The following is a 26,292-nucleotide window of genomic DNA, read 5'->3' as shown; positions in this document are numbered from 1 at the left end:
AGATCAGCCAACTTTTCTATAGAGTGCCAGATACCCTGTATTTGAGGCTTTGCTGTCTCTTTTTTGTTTTTGTTTGTTCCATGTTTTCTTAGAATCCTTTAAAAATGCGGGAAATTCTTAGCTCATGGAACCACGAAAGAAAAACAGGCCACTTGTTAGGAGATGCCTTGCACCTACTAAGGGCTATATATGTGCAAGCTAGTATTCTTCTTCATCTTGTTATTATTATCATCATCATTATTATTATTTCTAAATTCCAAGTCAATAGGTTGGAAGGAATTGACATCTGATAAATGTTTGTTGTGGGAATAAACATAACATAGCAGGTTTGCAAATATATTTTTCACATTACTGAGTTTTGGAAACTGAATGTTGATTTCTCCTTAAAATCTGTGTGTTGAAGCCCTCATCCCTACGTGTGGGGCATTTGGAAGGTAATTAGGGTTTAGATGGGGCCATGAATATGGGTTCATCTATAGGGATAAGTGCCCTTATAGAAAGAGACTATGGGCTCCTGGATGGCTCAGTGGATTAAGCGTCTGCCTTTAGCTCAGGTCTAACCCTAGGGTCCTGGGATCAAGCCCCACCAGGCTCACTGCTCAGCGGGGAGCCTGCTTCTCCATCTCCCTCTGCTATTCCCCCTGCTTGTACTCTCTGGTTCATTCTCTCTCTCTCTCCCTCTCCCTGTCAAATAAATAAATAAAATCTTAAATAGGAAAAAGAGACCAGAGAACTTGCTGTCTCTGCCATGTGAGAACACCGCACAAAGATGGCTGTCTGCTAGCTAGGAAAGAGGAACTCACCAGGAACCATATCTGGCACCTTGATCTTGGACTTCCTAGCTTCCAGAACTGCCAGCAATAAATGCTTGTTGTTTAACCCACCCAATCTACTGCCTTTTGTTATAGCAGTCCAACCAGGCTAAGGCATGAGATTATGGGATATGGAACTACAGATATTTCCCTCTCTTCTTGCTTTTCCATTAATGAACCATTATTTCAAAATCGAAGATGCCTATCACAAATGACTTGATTGTTTTGAAAGTATTTGGAATTAATATAATTATTTCTTTATGAAGATGGGTTCTGTACTATGGTTAGCTGCTGATATTACTTAATGTGGTTAAGTGTTGGAATGTAATATATCCAAGTAAAATCCTGAATAATTGTATACACAGGCTTATTAGCTCATCTCTGTGTTATCATTGGACTATCATTCTGGTCGGTTTTAGAGTTTCAGGAAATGGAATAGGACTGTTTGTTCCATTTAATAAAAATGGTTATTAGTTTCATGAAAATGAAAATCTCTACCAGATGATTTAGGTGAAAGTAATGCTTGACTTCCTTGTACACACAAATTTAGAACCCTGAGTAATTTACAGTAAGATCAGAATCCTCTCTGTGGGTATTTACCATCTTAAAAATATAAAAAGCCAATGGAAACAGTGTCTGTTTTATTGCCCACCTCGTTTAGCACCATTAAACTAGTTAAGTGTCTGAATAAAACATACACACGTTAGGACAAAATTCATTAGTATGTTCATTTATATAACATTTGGTCTGGACATATATTCACCTTAGGGCCATCTCCACATATGTGTACATGTATGCATGTGTGCGCGCACACACACTCTAATACACTTAAAATCCTATTTACACTCACACACCTGCAAACACACACACACACACACACAAACCTCTGCATACACTTACATGCAGATTTAATCACAAACACTATCTATACTGTCTCATACACATCTATATACTAACACTTCCTACACACACATGCTTTTCTGAGAAAATATATTTACTTTTAAAAATTTATATTTACTTACATTATACTTATGTACTAGAAAACAAATTAAATCTTTGATCATACTTTCCCCACAAAGTCATTGCATAGCCAAAAATTTTTTTAAAAATTAAAAATAAAGAAGAGAGTAAAGAGTTTTTTTTCTTTGGCTACTTTCTATAGGATACAACTTCTTTCTCTGAGAAGATGTATTATTCATAGGGTAAATTCATCATGTAATATATACCCAAACACCCTCAGGTTTTTATATATGGTAGTAATTAAGAGTGAATTCAAGGAGGAAAACAGACTGTTTTCTTAGCAATAAAAGCTTCATGTGGAATGAACAGTATACTCTACCAGGAGAAAGGGAGACTGGTTATAACCACATTCACATTAAATAGCCTAACATGCTACTAACAGGTGAGCATATAAAAGTGCGAAATGGCAGTCTCTTGATTTATAGATATATTTATCATTTTGACATTATAATATTTAATAAAAAACTACATAGGCTATAGCTGCCCTTTTTTGTGTGTTATTATTACAATTCTTACTGCATTCCTAATGGAAAAGAGTTCAGTATCATTAGTGAGATATGCAAAAATATGCAGAATTTTACCCTGAAGGAGATTATGCTACAAATCCAGGCAAAGGGGCTTAACATAATAGTGCACTAATAAGTTAGGTATCTACATTCAAAGATTTAAACTTTTGCTCTGCCACCTTCAGTTGAATCTGGATTTCAAATCACAGCAGTATATCTGCAGTTCTTAAATCTCAATTAGCCCGGCAAGCAGCCCCCAGGTAAGAAGCAAAACTGAAAGTGGGCTCATGCATCACACATTGTGTTACTCAGTAAGGCATACAGAGGAAACCTAAAGGTCCTTATCCTTCTCCATCACTGTCATAAAGAAGTTTCCATCAGTGTTGGCTGAACTCAAATACACAGAGCAAAATCTGTGCAAGTTGGGAGCATTGGAGTACAAATGAATTAAAAGGGACTGTGGTAAATGCCTCCTGGGATGAAGATGATATCATCAAAATAAATACAGAAATGGGTGATTTTTCTGAGAAGATTCAATGCCATGCAAAGGCAAGACCTTCATTTGTGGTAGTCCTGTCTTTATAATCATATAGGAGACATTTGTACATGTGTGTCAGCGAATAGATACCTACTTGAATAGAAAGATAACATTTGGACATATCTCTAAAGTCATTGTGTACACATTGGGATTCAAGTTTTTTCAACAAAATTGGATAAATTAAATCCTTGAAAATAGGTTGCAGTCCTGGGATCACCCTAGGAGAGAAGCAACTGGAACCTTTCAGTTGGTGAACAAAGCCAGAGGATGCTGAAGGAGCAAACCGCAAAAATAACCATATTTCTTGGAAGACGAACAATTATTGAATCCGATGATGTGAAATGTGTAAATGCATGGCTTATCTCACTATACATTTTCTCCACTCTAAAAATAATACCTTGTGCAACCTCAGAGAGGCTCATTCTGAAGACTTGCTTACTTTCATCAGTGAATGATTTTACAGAGTGAAATATCGAGAAGCGTTTTAAGATTGCATTCACTTTGTATATTGCTCCTGATATACAAAACATATCATTTCTAAAAGTCAAGTTTTTTTTTTTATGTAATAGACTTGGTTCCCCAGTAGAGTGAACTTTTCATGAAAGCCTTGGATATAATTGAGTTTTCTTTCATGTCTTTAAAGCTTTTTAAAATTCATGAATTTTCTTATCATTTTTGCAGCAAAGCAAAAGTATTTCCAAATCCTTTTTGAATTTTGTGTTTAATATTAACATATTTAAAATGTTATAGAAATAGCTGGAGTGGAATAAATCTTAAATAAAAAAGTATTTGATTTTTGATGCATTTTAATGTTATAAATAGGTCAGTTATTCATATTAAATCAGTTCTGTTACCTGTCACAGAGCTGTCTAGATTGTCCATACTGGATCCGGGTGTCTGCTCTAGTGCTCTCAGGGGTCTGGGGATTTCTAAAGCTTCCTCCTCATCATCAGCGTCATCATCTGGAACATCTGTTTCCAAATCGGAAATCAAGGCTCCGGACATGTAACCTAATGGTGGAACCGGGGGCTGTGGAGGTTGATTATTGCTTTGAATGTGCCTAGAATTCAAATGGGGAGAAAAAGGGAATTCATTAACATCCTACAAAATTAGAATGAAACAGCATGTTACGGTGACTAATTTTGTCTTCTTGCTTTCTATTAACTAATTTTGGAGCTTACAGTGCTTTTCTACATTTCAGCAGAGATAATGGGCTATGTATACATGACTAGTCAAAACAACAATATAGCCTCTTAAATTTCTTCCGTTGGTATTTATGGGGTAATATATGGAGAAAAAAAATACAGACCCAGCATTTTTGCATAAATAAATCATCCAAAGGAGAATGTGAGTATTTGCCACATATAACTGTTTAAGGCTTTTTTTTGGTCCCCTCAAAACATAATAATTTTGTTTTCAGTTTAGTGTCAAAATTTTACTCAGCCTGTATAGTCCATGTAACCTGCTGGCCCTCATGAAGAAAAGATGTCACATGAAAGGTTAATACCAATAACTTTTCTTACAGCCAGGCGCAAGTTGCCTGCCCTACAAGGCATTCTTCCTACACATCCCCCATGAATCAGGCTAAGTCGTTGATTCTACTTTAACCCAGTTTAAAGTAGGATTGGCGACTTTGTGTTCTAGCTACTTATTTGTGCCTCTGTTTTACCCACCAAAGTCTAAAATGCCTCAAATTAGAAAAAGTTCATCTCAGCACTCTGTGTTTAGAACATTGGGTGTGCTAAACACATCCTTTGCAATGCATGTGTAACTTGTGAAGTAGACAGAACTTGCATCATCACCTTTGTCTTTTATTAAAGTGAAGTTCAAACTTAAGTGACTTGTTTCAAATGACATGGCTAGAAAAATGCAGACCTGGACGCTGGGGTTGTTGAATCACTTTGTGACTACTTAAGAATTTCTTCTAATTATAAATGCCACGATACATATAAAAATCATTGTTATCTGTTGTTGTCATTAAGAAGTGAATATACCACATGTCTTAAAACATTGTCTTTTTTTTTTTTGCCTTGATACAAAGTACTTAAAAGACATAGGCTATTTAAGGCACATGTATGTCAGGTATTATGCATTTTTACCCTAGGTTTTAAAATTAAAGATACAAGATGATTTTTAATACTTGCATTTTTTTGGAAAATATTTACTTCTTCCAGAATTTAACAGTCCTCTCCCAACGACATTCTTAAACTGTCAACCAACTCCAATGTTAACAACATTCTAAATTTTTCAAAATTAAAAATAAAAAAACGGCAGCTCCCGTGGCTCAGTGGTTTAGCACCACATTCAGCCCAGGGCATAGTCATAGAGACCTGGGATTGAGTCCCACATCAGGCTCCCTGCATGGAGCCTGCTTCTCCCTCTGCCTGTGTCTCTGCCTCTCTCTGTCTGTGTCTCTCATGAATAAATAAATAAAATCTAAAAGAATAAAAAATAAAAATAAAAATAAAAAAGCAAACCCAAACCCTAAAATGTCACATTTTTAATTTAACAGATCAAGAATCTGAGCTCCTAAGTCTTTATCTGGCACTCATTATAGCTCCTTCATGCAAAAATTAGGAAGTCTCTAAACTATTGATACAGAAAATCTTGAATGTTGATGATGACATCTTGCTGTAAATGTTGCCTCAAATTTTGTTTGTGAATCAAGGATGGACTAAGTCAAGTCATGAGCAAGATAATATAAGATAATATTTATATACATTATTCATTCTCCTCTAATGGTGTGCACCTAAGAAACCAACATTCTAGTCCTACATCATTGCTGACACCTCTTGAATGGAACAGATATACAGTCAGGTATAAAATGTCCTCCTTGAGTTCAGCAGAAGTAGGAAATAAACTGAAATAAGAAGAGGGTGTAAAACATTTATAAATCTCTTATAGCGAGAAGCATAGTGCTATGTACTACATGGATCAATATGAACAGAATCTCTGAAGGTGGAGCCTGGAAATGATAATCTTTTAAATGTTCCTCCAGTGATGTTGAAGGGCAAGATCCTGTGCGAGTACACACAAGCTCATAACTTTTACAAAGGGCGTCACTAATGAATCTCTGGAGGATTGTTGCAACTGAACAGAAACATACTCAGCGAAAGAAACAGGGTTTGCCCTATGGGTACCTGGAGCAGGCGGAGAACTTGTTTGTGCACTCATTTAGCAAATATCTATGCAACACTCACTAAGGGAAGTGCTCTTCCAACAGTGGAAAGACAGTGGTGAACAATTCAGGTGAAAACCCAGGCCCTTCTGAATAAATAACAGCAATAATACAGCTAGACACTGGACGAGGTCCTATATAAAAGCAAACCCATTTCACTGTTTTTTTTTTTTTTTTAATTGTAATGTTAAGTAATCTTTACACGCAACATGAGGCTGGAACTCACAACCTCAAGATTAGGAGTCACATGCTTTACCAACTGAGTCACACAGAGCTCATTTAATTCTCACAAAAACTGTGATGTGTAATAAAGAATTTGATCTTGCCCCAAAGAGAAGTTAGGCTTTTGCCATGTGTTCTGGGACGTAACCTCTCTCTAAGTTCTAGAATGTCCGATTTGATAGAAGTGTCTTTGTTTACCTGGAGACCAAAGACTTCTCCAGAAAGTCTAACAAAGTGATTTGTGGTAGGGGCTTTCAGCTTGCCTTCGGTAAGGGTGAGAGACTGAGGTCAGCCATGCAGATAGCCAACCATGTCTATGTGACGAAGCTGCAAGAAAGACCATGAAACTCAACGTTCCTATGAACTTCCCTGATTGGCAATACTCCGTGCATATTGTCATATGTTGTTGCTGGGAAAGTGATGCTTTCCACAACTCTGCTGGAGAGGACTACTGGAAGTTCTAGCTTTGGAACCTTCCTGGACTCTGCCTGTGCCATCTCTTCTTTTGGCAGATTTTAATCTTTATCTTTTCAATACAACAAACCATAACTTTCAGTATAATGGTATCCAGTGAGTTCTATGGATCCTTTCCTATGAATTCTTGAAGCCGAGGGTGGTCGGCTTGGATACTGTGTTCTCACAGAGTGTATAAGCTAATTGGTATCAGCATCATCGTTTTACAAATGGGGGATGGAGGGATCCCTGGGTGGCACAGTGGTTTGGCGCCTGCCTTTGGCCCGGGGCACGATCCTGGAGACCCGGGATCGAATCCCACGTCGGGCTCCCGGTGCATGGAGCCTGCTTCTCCCTCTGCCTGTGTCTCTGCTTCTCTCTCTCTCTCTCTCTGTGTGACTATCATAAATAAATAAAACAAAACAAAACAAAACAAAAAAACAAATGGCGGATGGAAGCACAGAGATGTTAAGGGAGTTGCTCATTGTCATACAACCAGTACCAGTGGTTCCAACCTCAACTGCCCTCAGTCAAATGGGGGTTGTACTTATGTATCAATGTATCTTAAAGTTATCCCAGTGATTCCAAATTTGAGGACACCTGAGCTGGAAACTGTGCCTTAGATGATTAAAGTACATGGCTGCATTAGTTGACTTTGAGGAAATCCTTTGGCTCTTAAAGCAGTGGGCTTTGACCCAAATAGCAGTATTTTATGAAGCAGCCTGAGGCAAAATAATACTGTTTAACAGTAGATTTTCTTTGGCCCTTGAAAAAGACAACTTATGATTGAGAAAAAAAGGTTTAAAGACCTCTGGTTCCAAGAAAAGAACCTATGTTCGTAATAAGCTTTAAACAATAGGCCTGATTTTAGTATCTCTTTGTATATTTTGCTCTATTTTTAAAATAAATAATGCATTAACACTGAGAATGAGACTTACCTCATTATCAACTATCCCAGTAACTAAAACTATCAAAAAAAAAAAAAAAAAGCAAATGCTATCTCATAAAAATTTAACTTCAAACACATCATGGAAATCAACAGAAGATAATCAGAGGTATGTCAATTGAGATTTCGTTTTCAAGAGACAGACTTACACATCACTGTTTGGGAAAAGAGAGAACACGTGGGGAAAAAAATGACTACAAAATTGTGAGAGCTCATCCCACTTGTATTCTTTCCATGCCTACACAGGACACCTAAGTAGATTGCTGTCTATACCTTAGAAAGTGTGTGGATTGGTTAGAAAAAAGGAATTTGGGATTTCTAATTTATTCTTGGTTTTATTTTTTAATGCATTTACTAATACTGCTGGTTTTTTTTCTGTCTCATTTAATTCAGCTCAAAGGTCTTTTAATAACTGACACTGACCATATGTGATTTGCAGAAGCATACATTTACATATTCACGACCACATACCGGATTAATCACAGGCACTCTGAAGAATCTAGAAGGAGTTTTTTATTATGGCATTGGAAGTGAGTTCAAGGATAAGCTAATTGGAGCTAAACTGTAAATTAGAAAAAATTCTGGTGTAGCCAAAAGCAGTTTAGCCTGATATTCAGCAAATCTGAATTCTTGCTCCAGTTTCCTCTTTAACCAGTTATGTGACTTTGATCAAATTATTTAACATGTCCTTAGCCAATTTCTTTATCTGGATGATTAATGAGTTGCACAAAAGCACTTCTAACCTCAGCTGTATGGCTCAATGAGAACTTCTTGTGAATTCATCATAAAAGAATATTTCCCCTATCCCTGTGCCGAAGACATGGGTCCTCTGACCTAATGAAACTATTTACCATGTTTGCTTTGCTATATCAAACTGGTAGGCTCTTGTCAACTCATCCAGGTGAGCTTGCAGCATGGGTTGCATCTCTTCCCGTGGGGATGGAGTAAGAGTTGCAGTGGACTGCTGTCCGAAGGAAATAGCAGGAGAAGAAGCCACGCCTCGGACAGGAGGTGTTGGGACACGATCATCATCTTCTTCCAGTTCATCTTCCATACCCTGGTGTAAGTATGTTTGTACCGGTAATGGCGGGCACCAGCTATCACTGTCATACCTGAAATTAAATGAGAAAGAAAAAAAGCATATTGACACATACACTCATACACATGCGCACAATTACACTGGCGATACGTAACAACCACAACGGTAACAGCAGCACCTAAAATGTTCTCTGTTTATTTTGTCCTGATTTCAATTTGTTGGTGCTACCACAGTACATCCTCTGGCTGTTATCTTAATTTCTAATCATAATTACATCTGCTTTCTCAATATCTCAACTTATTCTTGGAAGACCTTATTAGCTAATTGTTACCCCATAGTTACAAAAGGCAATAACTTCCCAACAAAGTTACTCACGTGGAAAATCCAAATTGCCAATTAAGGACAATTAATGAATTAATTTAGTGCTTGTAGATTTAACTACTTTCTTCTGCTGTTCGACCTTGTATACCAAACAGACTATGCCAGTATTGATCGTCAGAGAAATGTCTGAGAATTTTACTTACTCTCATTCTAGATCTATGCCAACCGTTCAGTCCATATGACATGTCAATCATTAAGATTTTGTGCTACAAAATGTATTCAATGGCCCTTTGATACTTTTAATTCTCTAATTTTCTCAGTGGAGACTTATGTTTTCCTATATCTTGACATCTAAAATCTATAAAACAAAAGTTCAAAAGCTAGCCTGAAAAAGTTTGTATTAAAAAGAAAAATAATATTTTATTAAAACAGTTTGTTTTTAAGGACTCTGGTCAGGGAATATAGAAAATTATTTCAAAGGTTTCATTGTGATGCATCAGTGGCATTTCTGTTTATACCTTCTCTATATACTATTATTTTCATAAATCAAAAAGATCCTAGTGTACTTTTAAAAGGAGGCTTAAGAATAGGATAAACAATATTTTTGAATGTAATTGTCCTATAGATTCCACTTCTTAAGTATCTACTGAATCTCCTCCTTCATCTCTACTTCCATAATCACGTATAAGAATTGTTCTGATGTGAACTAGCCTAGCCCATTAGCTTTCCTAGTCTCTTGGGACATCATCTTCACCTCTTCTATCCTATCTTCCATACAGGCAATGGGATTATATATTCTAAAGTCCTCATCCACATCAAACCTGTGCTTTGAATTATTCAGTGATTATCACTAATAAAAGAAAAAGTTCAAATTCATTAGCAGGGCCTAAAAGACCATCTGACTGACCTGTCTTTCTAGCTTAACTGCACACACTATTTCCCCAATATCAGCCTATTGTGTATTTTTTTCTAAACTCTGGGTCTCTAATTACTATCCTCACATCATCTGCCTGTGAGCTTTTTGTCTTCCCTCAGGTTCAGTTCAAATGCCACTAGTTTTGTGAGGTGTGCTCAGCCTCTGCCATATGGAATTGATTACAATTCCAAAATACTTATATTATGGTACTCCCCATACTATACTGGTATTGTTTCTGTTTTTCCTACTGTCCTGTGAGATCTCTAAACTCAAGAACTTAGTACTTCTCAACTTTGCATTTCCAGCACCAAATGTAGTGCCCAGGATATAGAAGATTTTCATTAAAGAAACTAAAAATTGAATAACTACTACAAATATATATTACAAGTGTTTTTGTATATATATAATACACTCAAGTGTGTGTGTGTGTATATATATATATATTAATCTCCCTTACAAATGCTAACTTGTAAATGTCCAGATGATTCTTGAATATTTTTACTCAAGTACCTTTACTTATCATGCTTAAAACTGAATTTATTTCAAAACCTACATACAGATGTTTGCAGCAGCTTTATTCATAATTGCCAAAACTGGGAAGCAACTAAGAAGTACTTCAGTAGGTGAATGGATAAATAAACTGTGACAAAATTCACTCATAGGCCAAATTCTAAACTTCTCCAGATAATGGAATATTTTTCAGTGCTAAAAATAAATAAAACATTAAGCTATGAAATGAATTGGTGGAAACTTAAATGCACATTACTAAATGAAAAAGGCCAGTGTGCAGTGGCTACATATTATATAATTCCAAGTATATGACATTCTGAGAAAGGCAAGACTATGGAGACAGTACAAAGATCAGAGGTTGCCAGAAGTTAAAGGAAGGGAGGGATGAATAGGGAGAGCACAGGGGATTTTTATGACAAACTGCTCTACATGATATTATAATGGTAGATATATGTTATTATACATTTGTCCAAGCACACAGAATGTACAACACCAAGAGTGAATCCTAGTGTAAAGCATGGACTTTGGGTGATACTGCTGTATCAATGTAGGTTCATCAATTTAACTGTGTATCACTTTAGTGGGAAAGTAGATAGTGGCAGAGGCTCTGCACATGTGGGGGTAGGGAGTTTATGGGAAATCTCTGTACTTTTTTTGCTCAGTTTTTTAGTGATCCTAAAACTGATCTAAAAAAAATAAAATCTATTTTAAAAAAATCCTTGAGTTGATCATCCATTGATTCGAGAACCATTTGTCAGGAAACGGCATCTATTTACAGAGCATGCAGACTGATCCAGTGAGGCAGACTGGTATCAAGCAAATAATCAACAATAGCAGGTACTACAGGAATAGGGAGAAAGCAAACTGAAACTAGTTTGGGGGTAGGGCAAGTCTATGGTCTATGCTAACTATAGGAAAGGGGGATATTCTCTGTAACACATCTGGGGGCTCAGAGAAAGAGAAAAGATAATAGTATTTGAAGAGCTCAAATAGTTTCATAACTGGTAAGAGATGGCAAATAAAGAGCATTGGCCATAGATGAGGAAGGGCAGGATGTGCCAGGTCACACAGGGCCTCATCAGCCCTGAGGAGGACTGGAAGTGATGGATAGTCACTGAGAGGCTTTTGTTTTGTTTTACGGGGAATAGTATCATCTTTAGCTGTTTGCTTTCCCTCTCTTGTTGAGGCTACCTGAATAATCTACCTCAGTGAGCTGTCTTCTGAAGAGCTTGTTTCAGAAGACCCATACACTCTGATAGGAGTATCTCTTCCAAAATGTCTTATACTGTAGTATAAACAGGCACACTTTAACATGTTACAGATAACAGTTTTTATATACTAGAAAACATGATTGGTTAAACTTGTTATTCCCATGAATTAACTATGCAATTGCCAATCTGACCTGAAACAATACATTGCTCCAAAATGATGCCATTTTGATCTGTTTTCTATCTTGGGGATCACAGTTAGATTTCATTTGGAGAAAAAAATATATTTTGGGGGGATTTTATTGTATTATTTTTTTACTTTTTCATTTAAGTTCAATTTGCCAACATATAATATAACACCCAGTGCTCATCCTACCAAATGCCCTCCTTAGTGCCCATCACCGTCACCCCCCTCCCACCGTCATCCCGTTCCCCAACCCTTCATTTGTTTCCCAGAGTTAGGAGTGTCTCCTGGTTTGTCTTCCTCTCTAATTTTCCCCTACTCAGTTTCCTTCCTTTCACTTACAGTCCATTTCACTATTTCTTATATTCCACATATGAGTGAAACCATGTGATGATTATCCTTCTCCAATTGACCTATTTCTGTTGTGTACAAAGTTTGCAACCTATGGTTCCAGTTGGATTCAGTGCTTCCAGTTTTTCCCATCCACTAATACCTCTTATAAGCTGATCTATGAAAACATCATGATTGTTTGAATAAAACATTCACTTCCATTCATTCTATTCTGTCTACTAAATATGTCTAAGACTCAAACTACATTTTTAGATTTTTTTTCCAGTTTCTCAACAAGAATCTTCTACTCAATATAAATTGGTTTGTTTTCTTCTTCTTCATCAACATCATCATCTTTTTCTTTTTTTTGTACTTTTCCATCATGGTCTATTATTTTAAAGTATTCAATTTACTTTGAATGAACTGTACTCCTCCAATTTCACCTACCTTAATCTTACAAATCCTTCAAGCTACAGTCTATATCCCACGTCTTTTTTAAAGATTTCCCAGATGAGCCCAAATAGCACTAATATATTACTCTTCTGAACTTGCACATTTTTTGCACATTTACTTGCAAATTGATTATACACTATGTAATGCCATTTCCAATGTTGGTTTCTTTAGCTATTGTCTGATTTATTTTAGAATTTAACCTTTCACATGTTAATAGTATCTTTTCCTCAAGTGAATTCATGCTACATTAAAATTATGACATTGAATTACTCTTGTTTGGCCACACCTGACATAATACTTTAACAATGGTAGATGATAAGCCTATTTATTGATTTGAAATGAAAACACACAAACTGATTCATTAATAAGGATGCTTATGATTTGATGACATGGACAGAGGTAGACAGTATAATGCCAAGTGAAATAAGTTGGTCAGAGAAAGATAAATACCAAATGCTTTCACTCATACATGGAATTTAAGAAACAAAACAAATGAGCAAAGGAAAAAGAGAAAGAGAGAGAGAGAGAAACCAAGAAACACTCTTAATTACAGAGAACAAACTAATGGTTACCAGAGGGAAGGTAGGTGGGTGGACGGGTAAGATAGGCAATGGGGATTAAAGAGTGCACTTGTGATGAGCACTGGGTGATGTATGGAAGTGTTGAATTACTATATTGTACTTAAATTAATATAATACTGTATGTTAACTACACTGGAATTTAAAAGTAAAAAAAAAGAATGCTTAGGTTTCTTTTCTTAACTTACTTATTTGACTTTAAATATTGTATTATAAAGTCAAACAAAAATATGTAAATGAATCGTAAAAAACAAAAACAAAAAACCCTACCCATTTTCAGTATGGAAGGTGAGTGCTATTATACTTCATCAATAGTTATAATTAAATTTATTCCATAAAATAGCACATTTTCCCCCATAAACTACAGCATGTATCTCCTTTGCTTACAGGGCTTATTGCAAAGGATTTCCTACATTTGAATAAAGGAAGAACTTATGCATATATTTAATCTTTCAAAGGGAAGTAATTATTCTCTATAATTTCCCCACTTCATAACTAGTAAACTATCCTTACTTCCAATAATCTAAAGGGAACATGTACAAGGAATGGAACTATGTAGAGAACATAAGAGAAAGAAGAAATAATATTATATGCATCATATGTTAAGGTTACATAGAAAATATTCTAATTAGTTGTACAAACTCTTTTTTATTATTCCATATCATCAGGCAAAGGAGAGCCCAGACGCATAAATATTATTTCAAAAAATATACACATTGCATAATATATTAAATGACTAAAAAAATATTCCCGTGGCTATTCCACTTAGCTAGAATGGGTATTTATCATCACTTTTTCTGAGTGTTTTACAAAGATAATGTAGAACAAGAGTGAGCAAAATCCACCTATGCAGAACATAAGCAAAGGTTAGAGAAGTCTATTGGATTCATCTCAGTGGTTCATGCAAGAAGTGGAAAACTGAGAGAGAGTGAATAAAAGTTAGACTGGGAGAAGGTTGTGAGAGAATAGATGAAATAAATTGGGACACAGAGCATATTGTATGGTGAAGAAGGCTGTTCTTCATCTCTGAAGTATTCGTATCTGAATCCATTCACAAGAACAAATACTAGGTTTCATGCAGTTTCTGAAGAAGGACAAGAAAGTAAGAGATGACTCTAAATGTTAAGAAAAGTGTAGCTCAGTTTTTAGCATTTCCTTCACATTTATAGACACATATCTTATGTGAGGGATGGAATTTCAACTTTTTCTGGTTTATTTTTTTAGATTTATTTATTTCTTTGTGTGGAGAGGGGCAAAAAGAGAAGGAGAGAGAATCTTAAGAAGACTCCATGCTGAGTAGAGGAGCCCAACTCGGAGCTTGATCTTAGGACCCTAGATCATGACCTTGAGATCATGACCCGAGCTGAAGCCAAGAGTTGAATGCTTAACTGACTTAGCCACTCAGGTGTCCTCAACTTTTTCTTGTAGTAACATAAAGAAGACTGCAAAAATGCTCCTGAGCTAACTAAAGGTCTTTTGGTCAATAGTTCCAAGAAAAGCTTTTTTTTTTTTTTTAACATATTATTGATGAAGTACGAGGCATCATATTAACTCTGTTGCCTGGTAAATAATGAGAAAGATGACAACAAATCAATGCTGCATGTGAACTAGCTAGTTAATGGTCAGATTCAAATACTGAATTACTAATAAAAATACAATATAGTTCAACTCCCACAAAGCTTGCCAATCTCTAATTGTAGCAACAAAGCAACGCATCAGATTTCTATTGAATCTCTACTGAATTCTTCCTAGCATCATAAGATAATAATAAAAAACAAATTTATAGCTAAGGATGAATACATTTTGATACATTTTTATCAGGCTGAGAGAGGTTTATTGATGAGAGAGGACATTTACCAGTGTTGCTATAATATTGAATTAACAAATAAGTACTTTTCTATCTGGACAGTGACTTGATAACTTTTGCTATTTAGTTCTGTGGGGGGGGGGGGGGGGAGGAGGGCAGGAAATGGCCCAGGAATCACTTAGAAAGAAATTTAATAATATTGAAGGTTTAGAAACAGTACTAAACATTGCAATAAAAAATATTCAAGATTGAGATTATTCTGGGGTAGGTATATTTCCAAGTTTATCCCTTTCCCTCCATCCTACTGCCACTGCTTTATCTTACTGCCTTATCAATTTTTTATGATACTGGCTATTCTCCTGCAGTATCCCGAATGTCATCTACCTGCCCCAGCCTCATGTCCTGCAATTCATCATCTATATCCAAAGATCAGACTCCCTAAATGACATACAAGACTTCACAGTTGGCCTCAAGGCACCTGTTCAGATTATCTCCTACTCCATGAATATTTCAAACCCAGCAAACGTCATACAACAGGTACTGATTGCTGAAGTATAGACACAAGCAATTAGAATGCAATGTGCTGAGTACTACAATAGTAAACTTAAAGAATTAAAAAATTAAGGAAAGGCAAGTCACCTTAACTAGAATAGGAGGGGGTTTTGAAGGAAGAGTGGGAAGTACTAAAGGAAAACTAATGGGGCTACTCATTTTTTCTTATCTTTCATTTTATATATATTTTTTCTTTTGGCTACGGAAATTATCTGCACAGCAAATGGTGACAATAGTAACATTTTGTTGTAGTCCTTGGTTAATAATTTATTCTGGCACCTAGGCTGCTTTAGATTAGGAACCATTGCTTGTCCTTTGCCATTTCTGCTTCAAACTCAGAGCTGGCACCCAGCAGCCGGTGCTATTATTTGTGAATAAATGATTCAAGATTCACCTCAAAACTGAACTTCTATAGGATTGTCCTAACCTTACCTGGCATACATGGTTATCCTTTCCTGAGTACAGATTATTATTTTGTATACATTGCTCATCTAGGACTTATAAAATTGTGTATGTGTGTGTGTGTGTATGTGTGTGCTTTGTGATCTCTACCTACTAACTGTGTGAACTCTCTAGATCAGAGATTAGATATTCCTGAATAATTGTGTATTTGTTTCTTTCATCTCTGTTGCTTTTCTTCCTGACACTGGGATTAGCACTTGCTGTTTACTTGAAAAAGATGTGTGTTGAGTAAGTTCCCTAATATATGCTAAAAGCAGCAGAAAGAAAAACTATGTATCACCATAAGAAGTACAGTTGCAGGACCCTTGACTGTTAAAATAAAAATTATGAAAAACCAAACTGTGACTTCTAAAGTTTTTGTTGTTTGCACTTCAAGAGAACCTTAAACCTGCATGAGTTTCAAAACAAGGCATAGAAACAATTCTATATAAGAACTCATATGTAAAATAGTCAATGTAAGTATCATGAAGAGCAGATTATAAAATAATCTAGGAAGTGTTCAAAAGTCTTTCCTTTTTTTTTTTAAGATGTATTTATTATTTATTTGAGAGAGAGAGAGTAAAAGTGCATGCACGGGGTAGGTAGGAACAGTTAGGGGGAAGAGAGAAAATCTCCAACACACTCCTTGGGGTTGGGCATGGTGCTTGATCTCAGGACACTGAGGTCATGCTCTGAGCCGAAATCAAAAGTCAGACACTTAAGTGACGGAGCCACCTAGATGCCTCTCCTTTTCAACGTTATAAGGGTTTGATGTTAGAAAAAAGGAAAATATGAAGAATTTATCAAGAAATGGACAAAGTCATCACAAATTGAATAATTTTAATTTATTCTTGTCATATTGATTTTAAATAGGTATCGTCATTACAAACAACTGAAACAATATCCACTGAAAAACTGAGTCCAAAAAAAGAAAACTGAATTTTGCTGTCAGTTTACTAATAGATAAGACTTACCTACCAGTTTTGTTAAAAGTGATCATTTTGGTTTAGGAAATATGAGCTACTTAAGGCAAATAAAGGTTATTAAAAACCAAACTACATGCTACAAAGACTTTGAATATATAATATTAAAATATGTATTTCTTTACCTATCTAAAGTCTCAAATGAATTTTTAGAAAACTTTTAGAAAGAAAGATTTTCCAATATCATACATCCTGGCTAAATATTAAAATAATTCAAAAATAACTTTATATTTTATAGGTTAATATTCAGAAAATAATTTATATCAAAAAATAAAACTGCAGCAATGTGTATTATTTCATTCATCAAAAGATATTTTCAATTCTGCTGCTGGGCAATAAAATCAAGTGAGGAGTTTAGCATTTGTTCGGAATGAATTAGTATTATTTCAGTGGGTAATAGCTATTGCAGTCTGTTTTTTAAGTAGATGCAGTGGGAAAAGAAAAAGAGAAAGATTCCAAATTACCTACTTTATGCTTAAACATATTTGATAGTAACTATTTTCTCTTCCCAGTTTATAAGCTTTATTTTCTCATTTTCTGACAATAGCCTTTAAAATGCAGATTCCTAAGCCCTGTAATAATTTTTCCTTGTGGAATACACATCTCTGGTTTTTCTTTGACAGACTTCATGTGATATGGGCACATTTACATTATTGATATGTATTATATAAGATCATGTGCAAAATTTAAGTTTTTAAAAAAGAGAAAAAAGGATGTCTTCTTAATTTCCTATTTCAAATGTGAACTTTTTAAAAAAGTAAAATGAGGGATGCTTGGGTGGCTCTGTGGTTAAGCATCTGCTTTCAGTTCAGGGCGTGATCCTGGAGTCCTGGGATTTAGTCCCACATCGGGCTTCTCCCTCTGCCTTTGTCTCTGCCTTTCTTTCTGTGTCTCTCATGAACAAATAAATGAAATCTCGACTTCGTTTTGAGATCGAGCCCCATTTTAGGCTCCCTGCTGTGCATGGAGCCTGCTTAAGATTTCTCTCCCTCTCCCCCTGACCATCCTCTCTCTTACTTTCTCTCTCTCTCAAAAAAAAAAAAAAAAGTAGAAGAAAGAAAACAAGAATTAATCTTGAGATATCAAAGATAGCACTTATTTAAAAAAAAAAGGAGATGGGGCCAAAATATTTCATGCATGTGATCTTTACATAAAATAAGGGGGGAGATAAAACCATTATTGAAATAAATTGAGGTGTCTTAATATCTAACTACTTCTGAATTTTAAGAAATTTGGAAAAAAGAAAAGCTGCCTTTATTATGTATTTTTCAGTTTCATTCAAAAGCAGTGGTGACATGGAAATTGTGAGAAAGACAGAGAAATTAGAATTATTAAAATAGAAAAAAAGACTGAGTAAATGTCTCATTTGCTATTATTTTTATTAGAAAATAAAAAGTATCAATGTCTTTGCTTTAAAATCAATTAACGCTTTAACAGAGGAACGCTAACTCTTGAGACCTATTTGAGAATGAATAAGGAAACCAGTCACATTTAAATGCCCTTGAAGGAAATTTTCTAACTTAGAGAGGTTTTTGTCACAGAATGTGTGTTGGCTTGAACAACTCTTTCCTTGTTCTGGCCCCTAAATTCCCATCAAAGCTGATGATTAAAGTCCCTGCAATTACACCATGTGATGGAGCTCTGCTATGGCCAGACACCAAGTCATTAGAAAACCGTGAGAGACGATGGAGAAGATTATTTTAATTCCCTTTTCAGGCTCACTCAGGAGTGGCTCTTTAGTTCACAGAGCTGTGGGTACTCGCTTTCAAACTAACAAGCAATATTATAAATGGAGTCTGCATTATCATGATTGCAGACAATCTAAGGCACTTGACGGCCAAGGATTCTAGGTTCTCAATATGTGCTGTGGTGTATTTATCATCTAAAATACATAGATGGTGCAAACAACCAAAGTGGGGCCTGAGACGGGAGTGGGAGAGGGCGATGAACCGGCTGGAAAGGGGGCAGGGAAAAGAGTAAGAGAACACAAGATAAAGACAGAAAAGCACGATTGAGAGAAGAAGAGAGCCCTGGGCATTTTGTTGGAATGAAAAACAGTTTTACCCATTTTCTTGCGGTTCCACTGCATAGTGTTCCAGCTCTGTACCAGGAAGGGGCTGGACTGGGGGAGGAGGTAGGGGTACATTGGCCCAAGTCGATCCATTGTTTTTCTGTGGTTTAGAAGAGTTTTTAGTTTTCTTCTTTTTTCCACCTTTCCCACCTGAAAGTAATAATGCATTTCTTCAGCTGTGCCAGATATCAGTAGAAACAGAGTACATCAGATGGGAAGACGTATTTATGTTTTCAAAACACCACAATCAGTATATTACATTTGTTAAAAGCTATAAACAATGAGATGATATAATCAGAAAAACGTTTTTATAAATCGCTCGAAATTATATTGTTTTTTTTCCCCCAATGCATTAACTACAGTGCTGAATAAACCAAAAACATGGCTTCTGAAGCAAAAGCACACTTATTGATTTATTCACGTCTGCTGCCTCTACATTTGCATTGTTAGACGAAATAATGGGCCATAACAAATTCTTTCAAATGTCAGATTTTAGTACGTTTATAATGCTCTTTTGCATAATCCCTCTCAGTGGAAAATGCAGCGTCTAAGGATACAGCCTAAACTTTTCCATTAGAATTTACTCAATTTAATTAATCCAGGAGAGTACAGTTCTCCCTCAAAAGTGACTGATAAAAATCAATCAACTATAACCTGGATACTTGTAAATCTTTCACAATGATAAGTTTTATAGAATTTTAAACTAATGAATGGCATAATTATTTTTGTCTATAGTGAGAGTGGTTCCCAGATGTTTTAAGCATCACATTTCCTAAAATTCCAAAAAGACGGGGATAATTAATGGAAATGCAGTGATCACTTTCAGTACTATTGTTAATACAAATGAATTCATGCACAAAAACACAAGCAAAAATAACTTGGCAGCATTTGAGCCAAATCTGGAATTACTGGAGCTTAGTGAAATATAAAAATAAAACTCATCATTTGTATACTGCCATACTTTTCACTCTTTCAAAATTTAAGTAAATCAAGTTTCTTCCTAAATGGACCACAGTTGATGGCAAGAATGAATGCTTCTCCAACAGCCTAACAAAGGATATTGTTCTGATGGAAACCAAGCAGCTTCCTTCACTCCCACTATGGCCTATTGTTGTATTTCCAAAATCCTGGTATTGATCTCTTGGATCTCATCTTTCTGGAACTGCAAGCTGTGAGCATCAAATACTTGGAGCAGGGCTACCAATAGAGATATTGCTAGAAGTCTCATCTCCTTTCTTCTGCCAATTACTAATCCACATGAGCCAATTCAGAAAATTGTGTCATTTAGTAATAACTTATTCCAGGGCCAGAAAGTGATGGAACTGCTAAACTGGACATAGATACTGTTGCCAATTATGGAATTATGTCTGTAGTCTAGGTCATGTGTACATAAACACACGTGCTTAAAAGAGCACACCTACAGACAAAATGTTTTCACCCTTTCACTTCCTGTCTTTGGCAATAGGAGAGGTATTAAAAGAACGATAGAGCTTCTACTTCAAGGGTTAGAGCTTACTCTTGGGTTGAAGACTGGTTTCTCGCTTACTTGGTAAGTTACTTCCATTTCCACACATGTAAACCAGATATAAAGTGCTTAAATCTTTATGGTATTTCGAGGATTAAAAGAGAGAAAGCATGGAGAGGGGTCAGATTGTACAGAGAGCTCAATAAATGCCAGTCATTGTTACTGTTTCCCAACTCCTCTATCTTAGAGCAAACATGGTTCTGCGCACTTCTACAGCCTTTGTCAAGCCTAACTTCTCCAAACCCAATGAGCGTCCCAGGAATAGTCTGATTCTTGGAATAAAAATAATAAACCTGCTTGAATAGAAGCCTAATTTTTTTTACGTTTATGGTAGATAAGACTTAATCCTTTGTTTCATGATCATCAAAATCACAGACTAGGATCATATTTTTTTTGTGCAGTTTCAGAAGTCTTTTTGAATAATTAAAAGAGGAATGGCTTAGGCTGTGTGTCCTTAGTGAGTTCTTCCCCTGGTTGTGCATCCTTTATTACTTATATATTTATAAGTGTACAATGTTTTCCTCACTCTTCACTTTAGAAATGTCACATGATCACCACCAGAACTGAATGATACAAAGAAGAAAGTTCATATATCTCCATAAAACAAATTGTTATGTTAAACTCAGACTAAAAGCAAATAATTGCTTCACTCTCACCTCCAAAAGAATGCTTTCTATCACCAATTTAAGTAATAGTGTATTCAAATGTAGATGAAATAGTTAATAGATGGGGAAATAGAGGTTCTTTCTGAATGTTATGTGGTCCATATTTACACAGGAAGAGAAAAAAAACACATTTAAAATGCAACAGCTTTACTAGAAACTACTATTTCTGGAGCTCTGAACCCAATTCTGTTGAAGTTCTTGTCCAAGGTCAAAAAGGGCGAAATGTCGGACTTAAAAATGAATTGGGCAAACGAAGCTGATTCATAGAGGGAATTTTTGAGGGCTTAACTCCAATGCCTACTTCTCCCTCTTTGGGAGATTTCTGCTCTGTCATTGAGTGGTGTCCTGGTAGGACCATCAATCCATATGCTTTGTCCTCTCTTAGCATTGAGCTAAGAGGGGGACTCTTAGCATGGTGGTGGGCATATAACACGAGCTAAGGAAACTAAATGTTTATCTAAGATCTATACCTTGAGCTAAGTGAGCCACAATCTGTTATTGTTACTTGCAACCAAAGATCCCCAAGCATTTTTTAGGTGAAAACTGCCTGCATTATGTTTTAGGGGAACATATTTTGAAGATTGGCAAACATATTTGACCCATTTCTCTTCAATGCAAAATGTAAATATTTAAATTGACATTTATGCTGAACAAATAACTTCTATGTATAGAGAATGATAAAAATAGATAATTTTCAATTTAGTTAAATACATACTGTATTTCAAAAAATACTAGTGTGTAAAAATATTTCATTATCACTACTGATATAGTGAAATATATATATATATATATATATATATATATATATATATATACACACACACACACACACACAATATGACTGGATATAGTTTCTAAGAGATCTGAGTTTTCTTTTTTGGTGGTTGAATTTTTAACACAAATACTCATAACTTATATATGGAATAGATTATATGAGTGTTTCAAGGAGGATGAGAAATTCACTGAAATTATTCAGAAATGCCCAACTTTCTTTGTTAGTGTGATTATTTTAAATTGATTTCATTACTGTGCACAAACTTGAGAAAATCTTATAAGGTATGATTAGATATCCTTTGGGCAGTTTGATCTTAACTTTAAGCTTTAGAAAACACATCTATGATTAGAAGAATTAAGCAAATTCTGTAATATTAAACTCAATTGGACTAAACTAACAGGGAATAATCATTTCACTCTCATCTCTGAAGAATGCTTTCTATTTCTGATTTAAGTAATTTTGTATTCAAATGTAGATGAAGTAGTTAATATAATTCACAGACATATATATATAAATGTCACTCAAGAGATTAATGGATTAAAAAAGCACTAAGCACTATTGTGAATCATGTTCTGCTTACAATTACTCAAAAGGTAACTTTTAAAACTCAGTGTCAATCAACATATACAGAATATTTAATGAAGGATTCACAAAAGGCCTTATGTAATTCATGGCTTAAAATATATAGATTTTTAAAATATGTATATTGCTTGGGACTTTACATATCTTGAATGAAATAGGCCTAGGATACATTAGTTTTTAATTATGGAGTACAATTGTGGGACTCATTATAAATAAATTGGAGTATAAATGACATAAGGTTATTCAAAATGCCCCCCTATATTATTAAGCCCATTTAAATTCATAACAGATGTTTAAAATTTTCTGGATTCTATAATGTATCTAATTCTACCAATAGGTAAGAAGAGCAAATGGCTCATTTTGGAGAGAAGAGAGAGCATTAACATTTCAGACTGAAAGGGTTCTATCTCCTGAGGAAAAGTCATTTAGTAAATGTTACCCTAATGATATAAAAGAGTTAACTCCTTATGGTCTAGGAGCCTGTGACATGTCATAATACACCATAATCCTTTACTGAGAATTTGTAGACAAAAACAAAATTTTGTAAAAACAAATGGAATATCATTATTATGGAAAAATAAGCAAATAAGGTCATGGAATCAATTAGAAATGTGCAAAGTCATCAGTCACACGATGTACATGTTCTGGTTGGAAGGTGGAGTGTGACTACTACGACCTCCTTATCTGAGAGGTGAGGATCCTTGAGCCTGAAGCATACTGCCGCTATTCGTTATCATGGGCACATATTTCTGTCCTGTAAAACTCTGTCCCAATATGTGCTATACAACACCCACATTATAGATTGTAGGTTTGGCTGGTATATATCAAATATATTAACACTTACAGCATAAGAAAATCATCCTTATGAAAGGTTATAACTTGTAAGTTAAGCGTGAAGAATAATGTCTAATAAGAGTCTTGGTTAGCACGGTAGCAGCACCTTACTCCCAATATCATTCCATCGATAATAAACTGCATTACATAACATTTTGGAAAGATTGTCCAAAAATAAAAAGTCACATCCCTGGAATCCTAATATTATGAGAAATGTCCCAAATAATTTGCATTTTGGCTGAATTCACCATTTGCTGCCCATGTCCTGGAGCTGACTTTCCTGAATGATCTTTTATCGTAGAGGTCTCCTGGCTCTTAGGTAGGGTTCAGGGACGATCAAACTCATGTGCTGTTTACTAAATAATACTTAGGACAATGACACTACTCTTCAGGAAACATGGTGGTGCACACTTAGTACACAGAGAGTGAGAGTGACTCTTACTCCCCCGTTCCCGAAGCATGATTCCATTAGGGTGGACTCATTGCATCGTCATCTGAAAGATAAACGCCTGACAGTGAGCTGTGACTCCGTACTTCTCCACGGCTGTTAGGAACACAGGTCATATGCTGGTGACAAACAAATATTTCTCCTTACTGTGATGAGACCAACCTGAGAGACTGCCACTCCTCTCTGAGCTGTTGTGAGAGCTGGTGGTGCTGAAATCCTGTGACTGGTTGTGTGGCATTCTATTAGACAATCCCTCAGCCAACCGGTAGTCAGGGATGTAAAGTAAGGCTAAGGGTTAAAGGGCAGAGGTCATAGTGGCATCATGTGGTTAGTTCACAGCACAAGCCCATGCAGAACATGCAGTTAGCAACTCAGAAGCAGATGTCGTGGGACAGTGGAGGAATGTTCGGTCTACCCTGCCTAATGAAAGTTGAGATGGATTACTGATCGCTCTATTGAAGAGGAGCTAAAAGGATGAAACCGGTTGGTGTTGGTGTGTGGTGGCGGTGGTGGCGGTGGTGGCGGTGGTGGGGACTGTGCAAGGTGCTGAATACATGCCGAGAATAACTTTTTAGTTTAGGTAGTGAACCTGGTAATGAATCACCGAACCGAACAACAAATACTAATTTCTATCTCATGCACAAATGATATGAAAATAACTCCTTGGGTAGTAGGGACCCGACTCACCGTTGTTACCCTTGTTCTGATCAGGGAGAGAATATCCAAAGCCCATCAGGTCCGTTTTTTGCTGGATGGAGCTTTTCCACTGTGGGTCCGGCAGATCGACCGCCAATTCATGTATGCTATTGGAATGCAAGATCTGTGTTGTGGCATATGGGGTAGCCTGTGTTATTTGGCTGGAACTGTTGTAAGTGGTTTTGGTCGTGAAGTCAATGCTGCTATAAATGGCTCCATCTGAGAGCATCGTTGCTGTTTTATCCCCTTGGCCTGGAACTGGTGGCAGCACATCTGTGGTGAACATAGGGAAATGAAACAATTTAATGATGCACAGGCAGCCCAAAACTATCAGGATGGAAGATGAAAAATAAACGTGTCATGCCGCACGTTTGCATTTCAGCTGAGATGGGCTTTATGAGTCAATGAAGGGTAGATGATGTACAACCATCGCCAAGCTCTCAGCTTCGGTGACAGGCAGGCCTACCGCTCGTCCTTCACGTCTCACTGCTTAGCACATCCCTTCCCCCATCTTCTCCATCCAGGAATGAGATGTTTGGGATATTTCACTACTGAAAAATGCTTTCAGTCGTTCACACAGCTTTTAGAACCAACGGAACTGTTGCCTCTTACCCAAGAAACGGTAAGAGTGAATCTACAAATTATGGATTGAAAACATCTTTTTCCACTTTACCCCAAAAGATATGGAATCTAACTGCTGAACAGATGCAACATTTTCCCGAAATTATACTATATAAGCAGGCTAGGAGATACATTTTTCTGAAGTTCCAGCTCACTGTATTTCTGATTTGATTTCACAGTTCCAGTATGGAGTGGAACGGATGGTAGGGATTTTTTTTTTCTTAGATAACAAAAGGAAACTTTCATGAATAAGTCATTTGCACAATACAGCAGGATTTAACTATAGAAAAAGCAATCTGAGTGATCAGTGAGTTTAATTTATGCTACTAACTCTTAGAAGTGGAGAATTATAGTTTCAAGTTATAATACAGCAAGAGTAAAATTAAACTTTAGTAACAACACTGAATATCAATCAGCCCATTTATCTTTTGGTGTGCTGAATTAACTTTACATGATGCTTTTTAATTCAGAACTGCCACCTCTCTCCCAAGCTCTTATTTTTCCTTTTTTAGAAAAGATACTAGGATTTAAACAAAAAACAAAAACCAACAATGCTGGGGGGCCAGTTGGTTAAGCATCTGACTCTTGATTTCAGCTCAGGTCATGCTCTCAGGGTAGTGAGCTCAAGCCCCGTGTTGAGCCCCATGTCAGGGTCTCAAGCAGGGAGTCTGCTTGAGATTCTCTTTCCCTCTCTCCCTGCTTCCCAACCCCACTCACACTCATTCTCTCTTTGAAATAAATCAGTAAAATCTTTAAAAAACAGCAACACTAAATGACATATTTTTAATCACGTAGAGTTAAAAGTGAATCTAATTATAGTATATGTTCCATAATTATGTTCTGAGAGCCACACTTTATAGGACTTGAGATCATCAGTGATTTCTTCATTATAGGAAATTTCCAACTAGTTATATTACTGAAAATATTAAGTAATAAATTATTGTGCTACCAAAACAATTTATCAGGACAAGAAAAACGTGGAAGCAGAAACTTAGTCAAAATATCCCCAATCTTTTAGGTTTGATGATACCCACAAAACAAAACCAAAAACAAATTAATTAAAAATATTAATTTTGCT

The 26,292-nt window shown here is 36.0% G+C and overlaps 1 protein-coding gene across 16 annotated transcripts in view; it reads right to left on the bottom strand.

Annotated features, from left to right (window-relative positions):
- ROBO2 (roundabout guidance receptor 2) overlaps nucleotides 1-26,292 on the bottom strand; it is a 1,676,347-nt gene that overhangs the window by 23,422 nt on the left and 1,626,633 nt on the right. For 10 of the 16 annotated variants that reach the window (XM_041734856.1, XM_041734853.1, XM_041734854.1 and 7 more), the window contains 5 exons: nucleotides 24,585-24,866; nucleotides 24,060-24,185; nucleotides 19,062-19,218; nucleotides 8,527-8,787; nucleotides 3,731-3,936 (listed from right to left, as the gene is read on the bottom strand). In XM_041734856.1, coding sequence (XP_041590790.1) covers nucleotides 3,731-3,936; nucleotides 8,527-8,787; nucleotides 19,062-19,218; nucleotides 24,060-24,185; nucleotides 24,585-24,866 — 1,032 coding nt within the window. The remainder of the gene's footprint in view (nucleotides 1-3,730; nucleotides 3,937-8,526; nucleotides 8,788-19,061; nucleotides 19,219-24,059; nucleotides 24,186-24,584; nucleotides 24,867-26,292) is intronic. The other 6 variants (XM_041734858.1, XM_041734865.1, XM_041734864.1 and 3 more) reach the window with 1 other exon arrangement.

Source organism: Vulpes lagopus, chromosome 20 (assembly GCF_018345385.1).
Source record: "Vulpes lagopus strain Blue_001 chromosome 20, ASM1834538v1, whole genome shotgun sequence".
NCBI lineage: Eukaryota > Metazoa > Chordata > Mammalia > Carnivora > Canidae > Vulpes > Vulpes lagopus.
The sequence above is the reverse complement of the archived record's forward strand: the minus strand, read 5'-3'. Positions and strand labels throughout refer to the sequence as shown.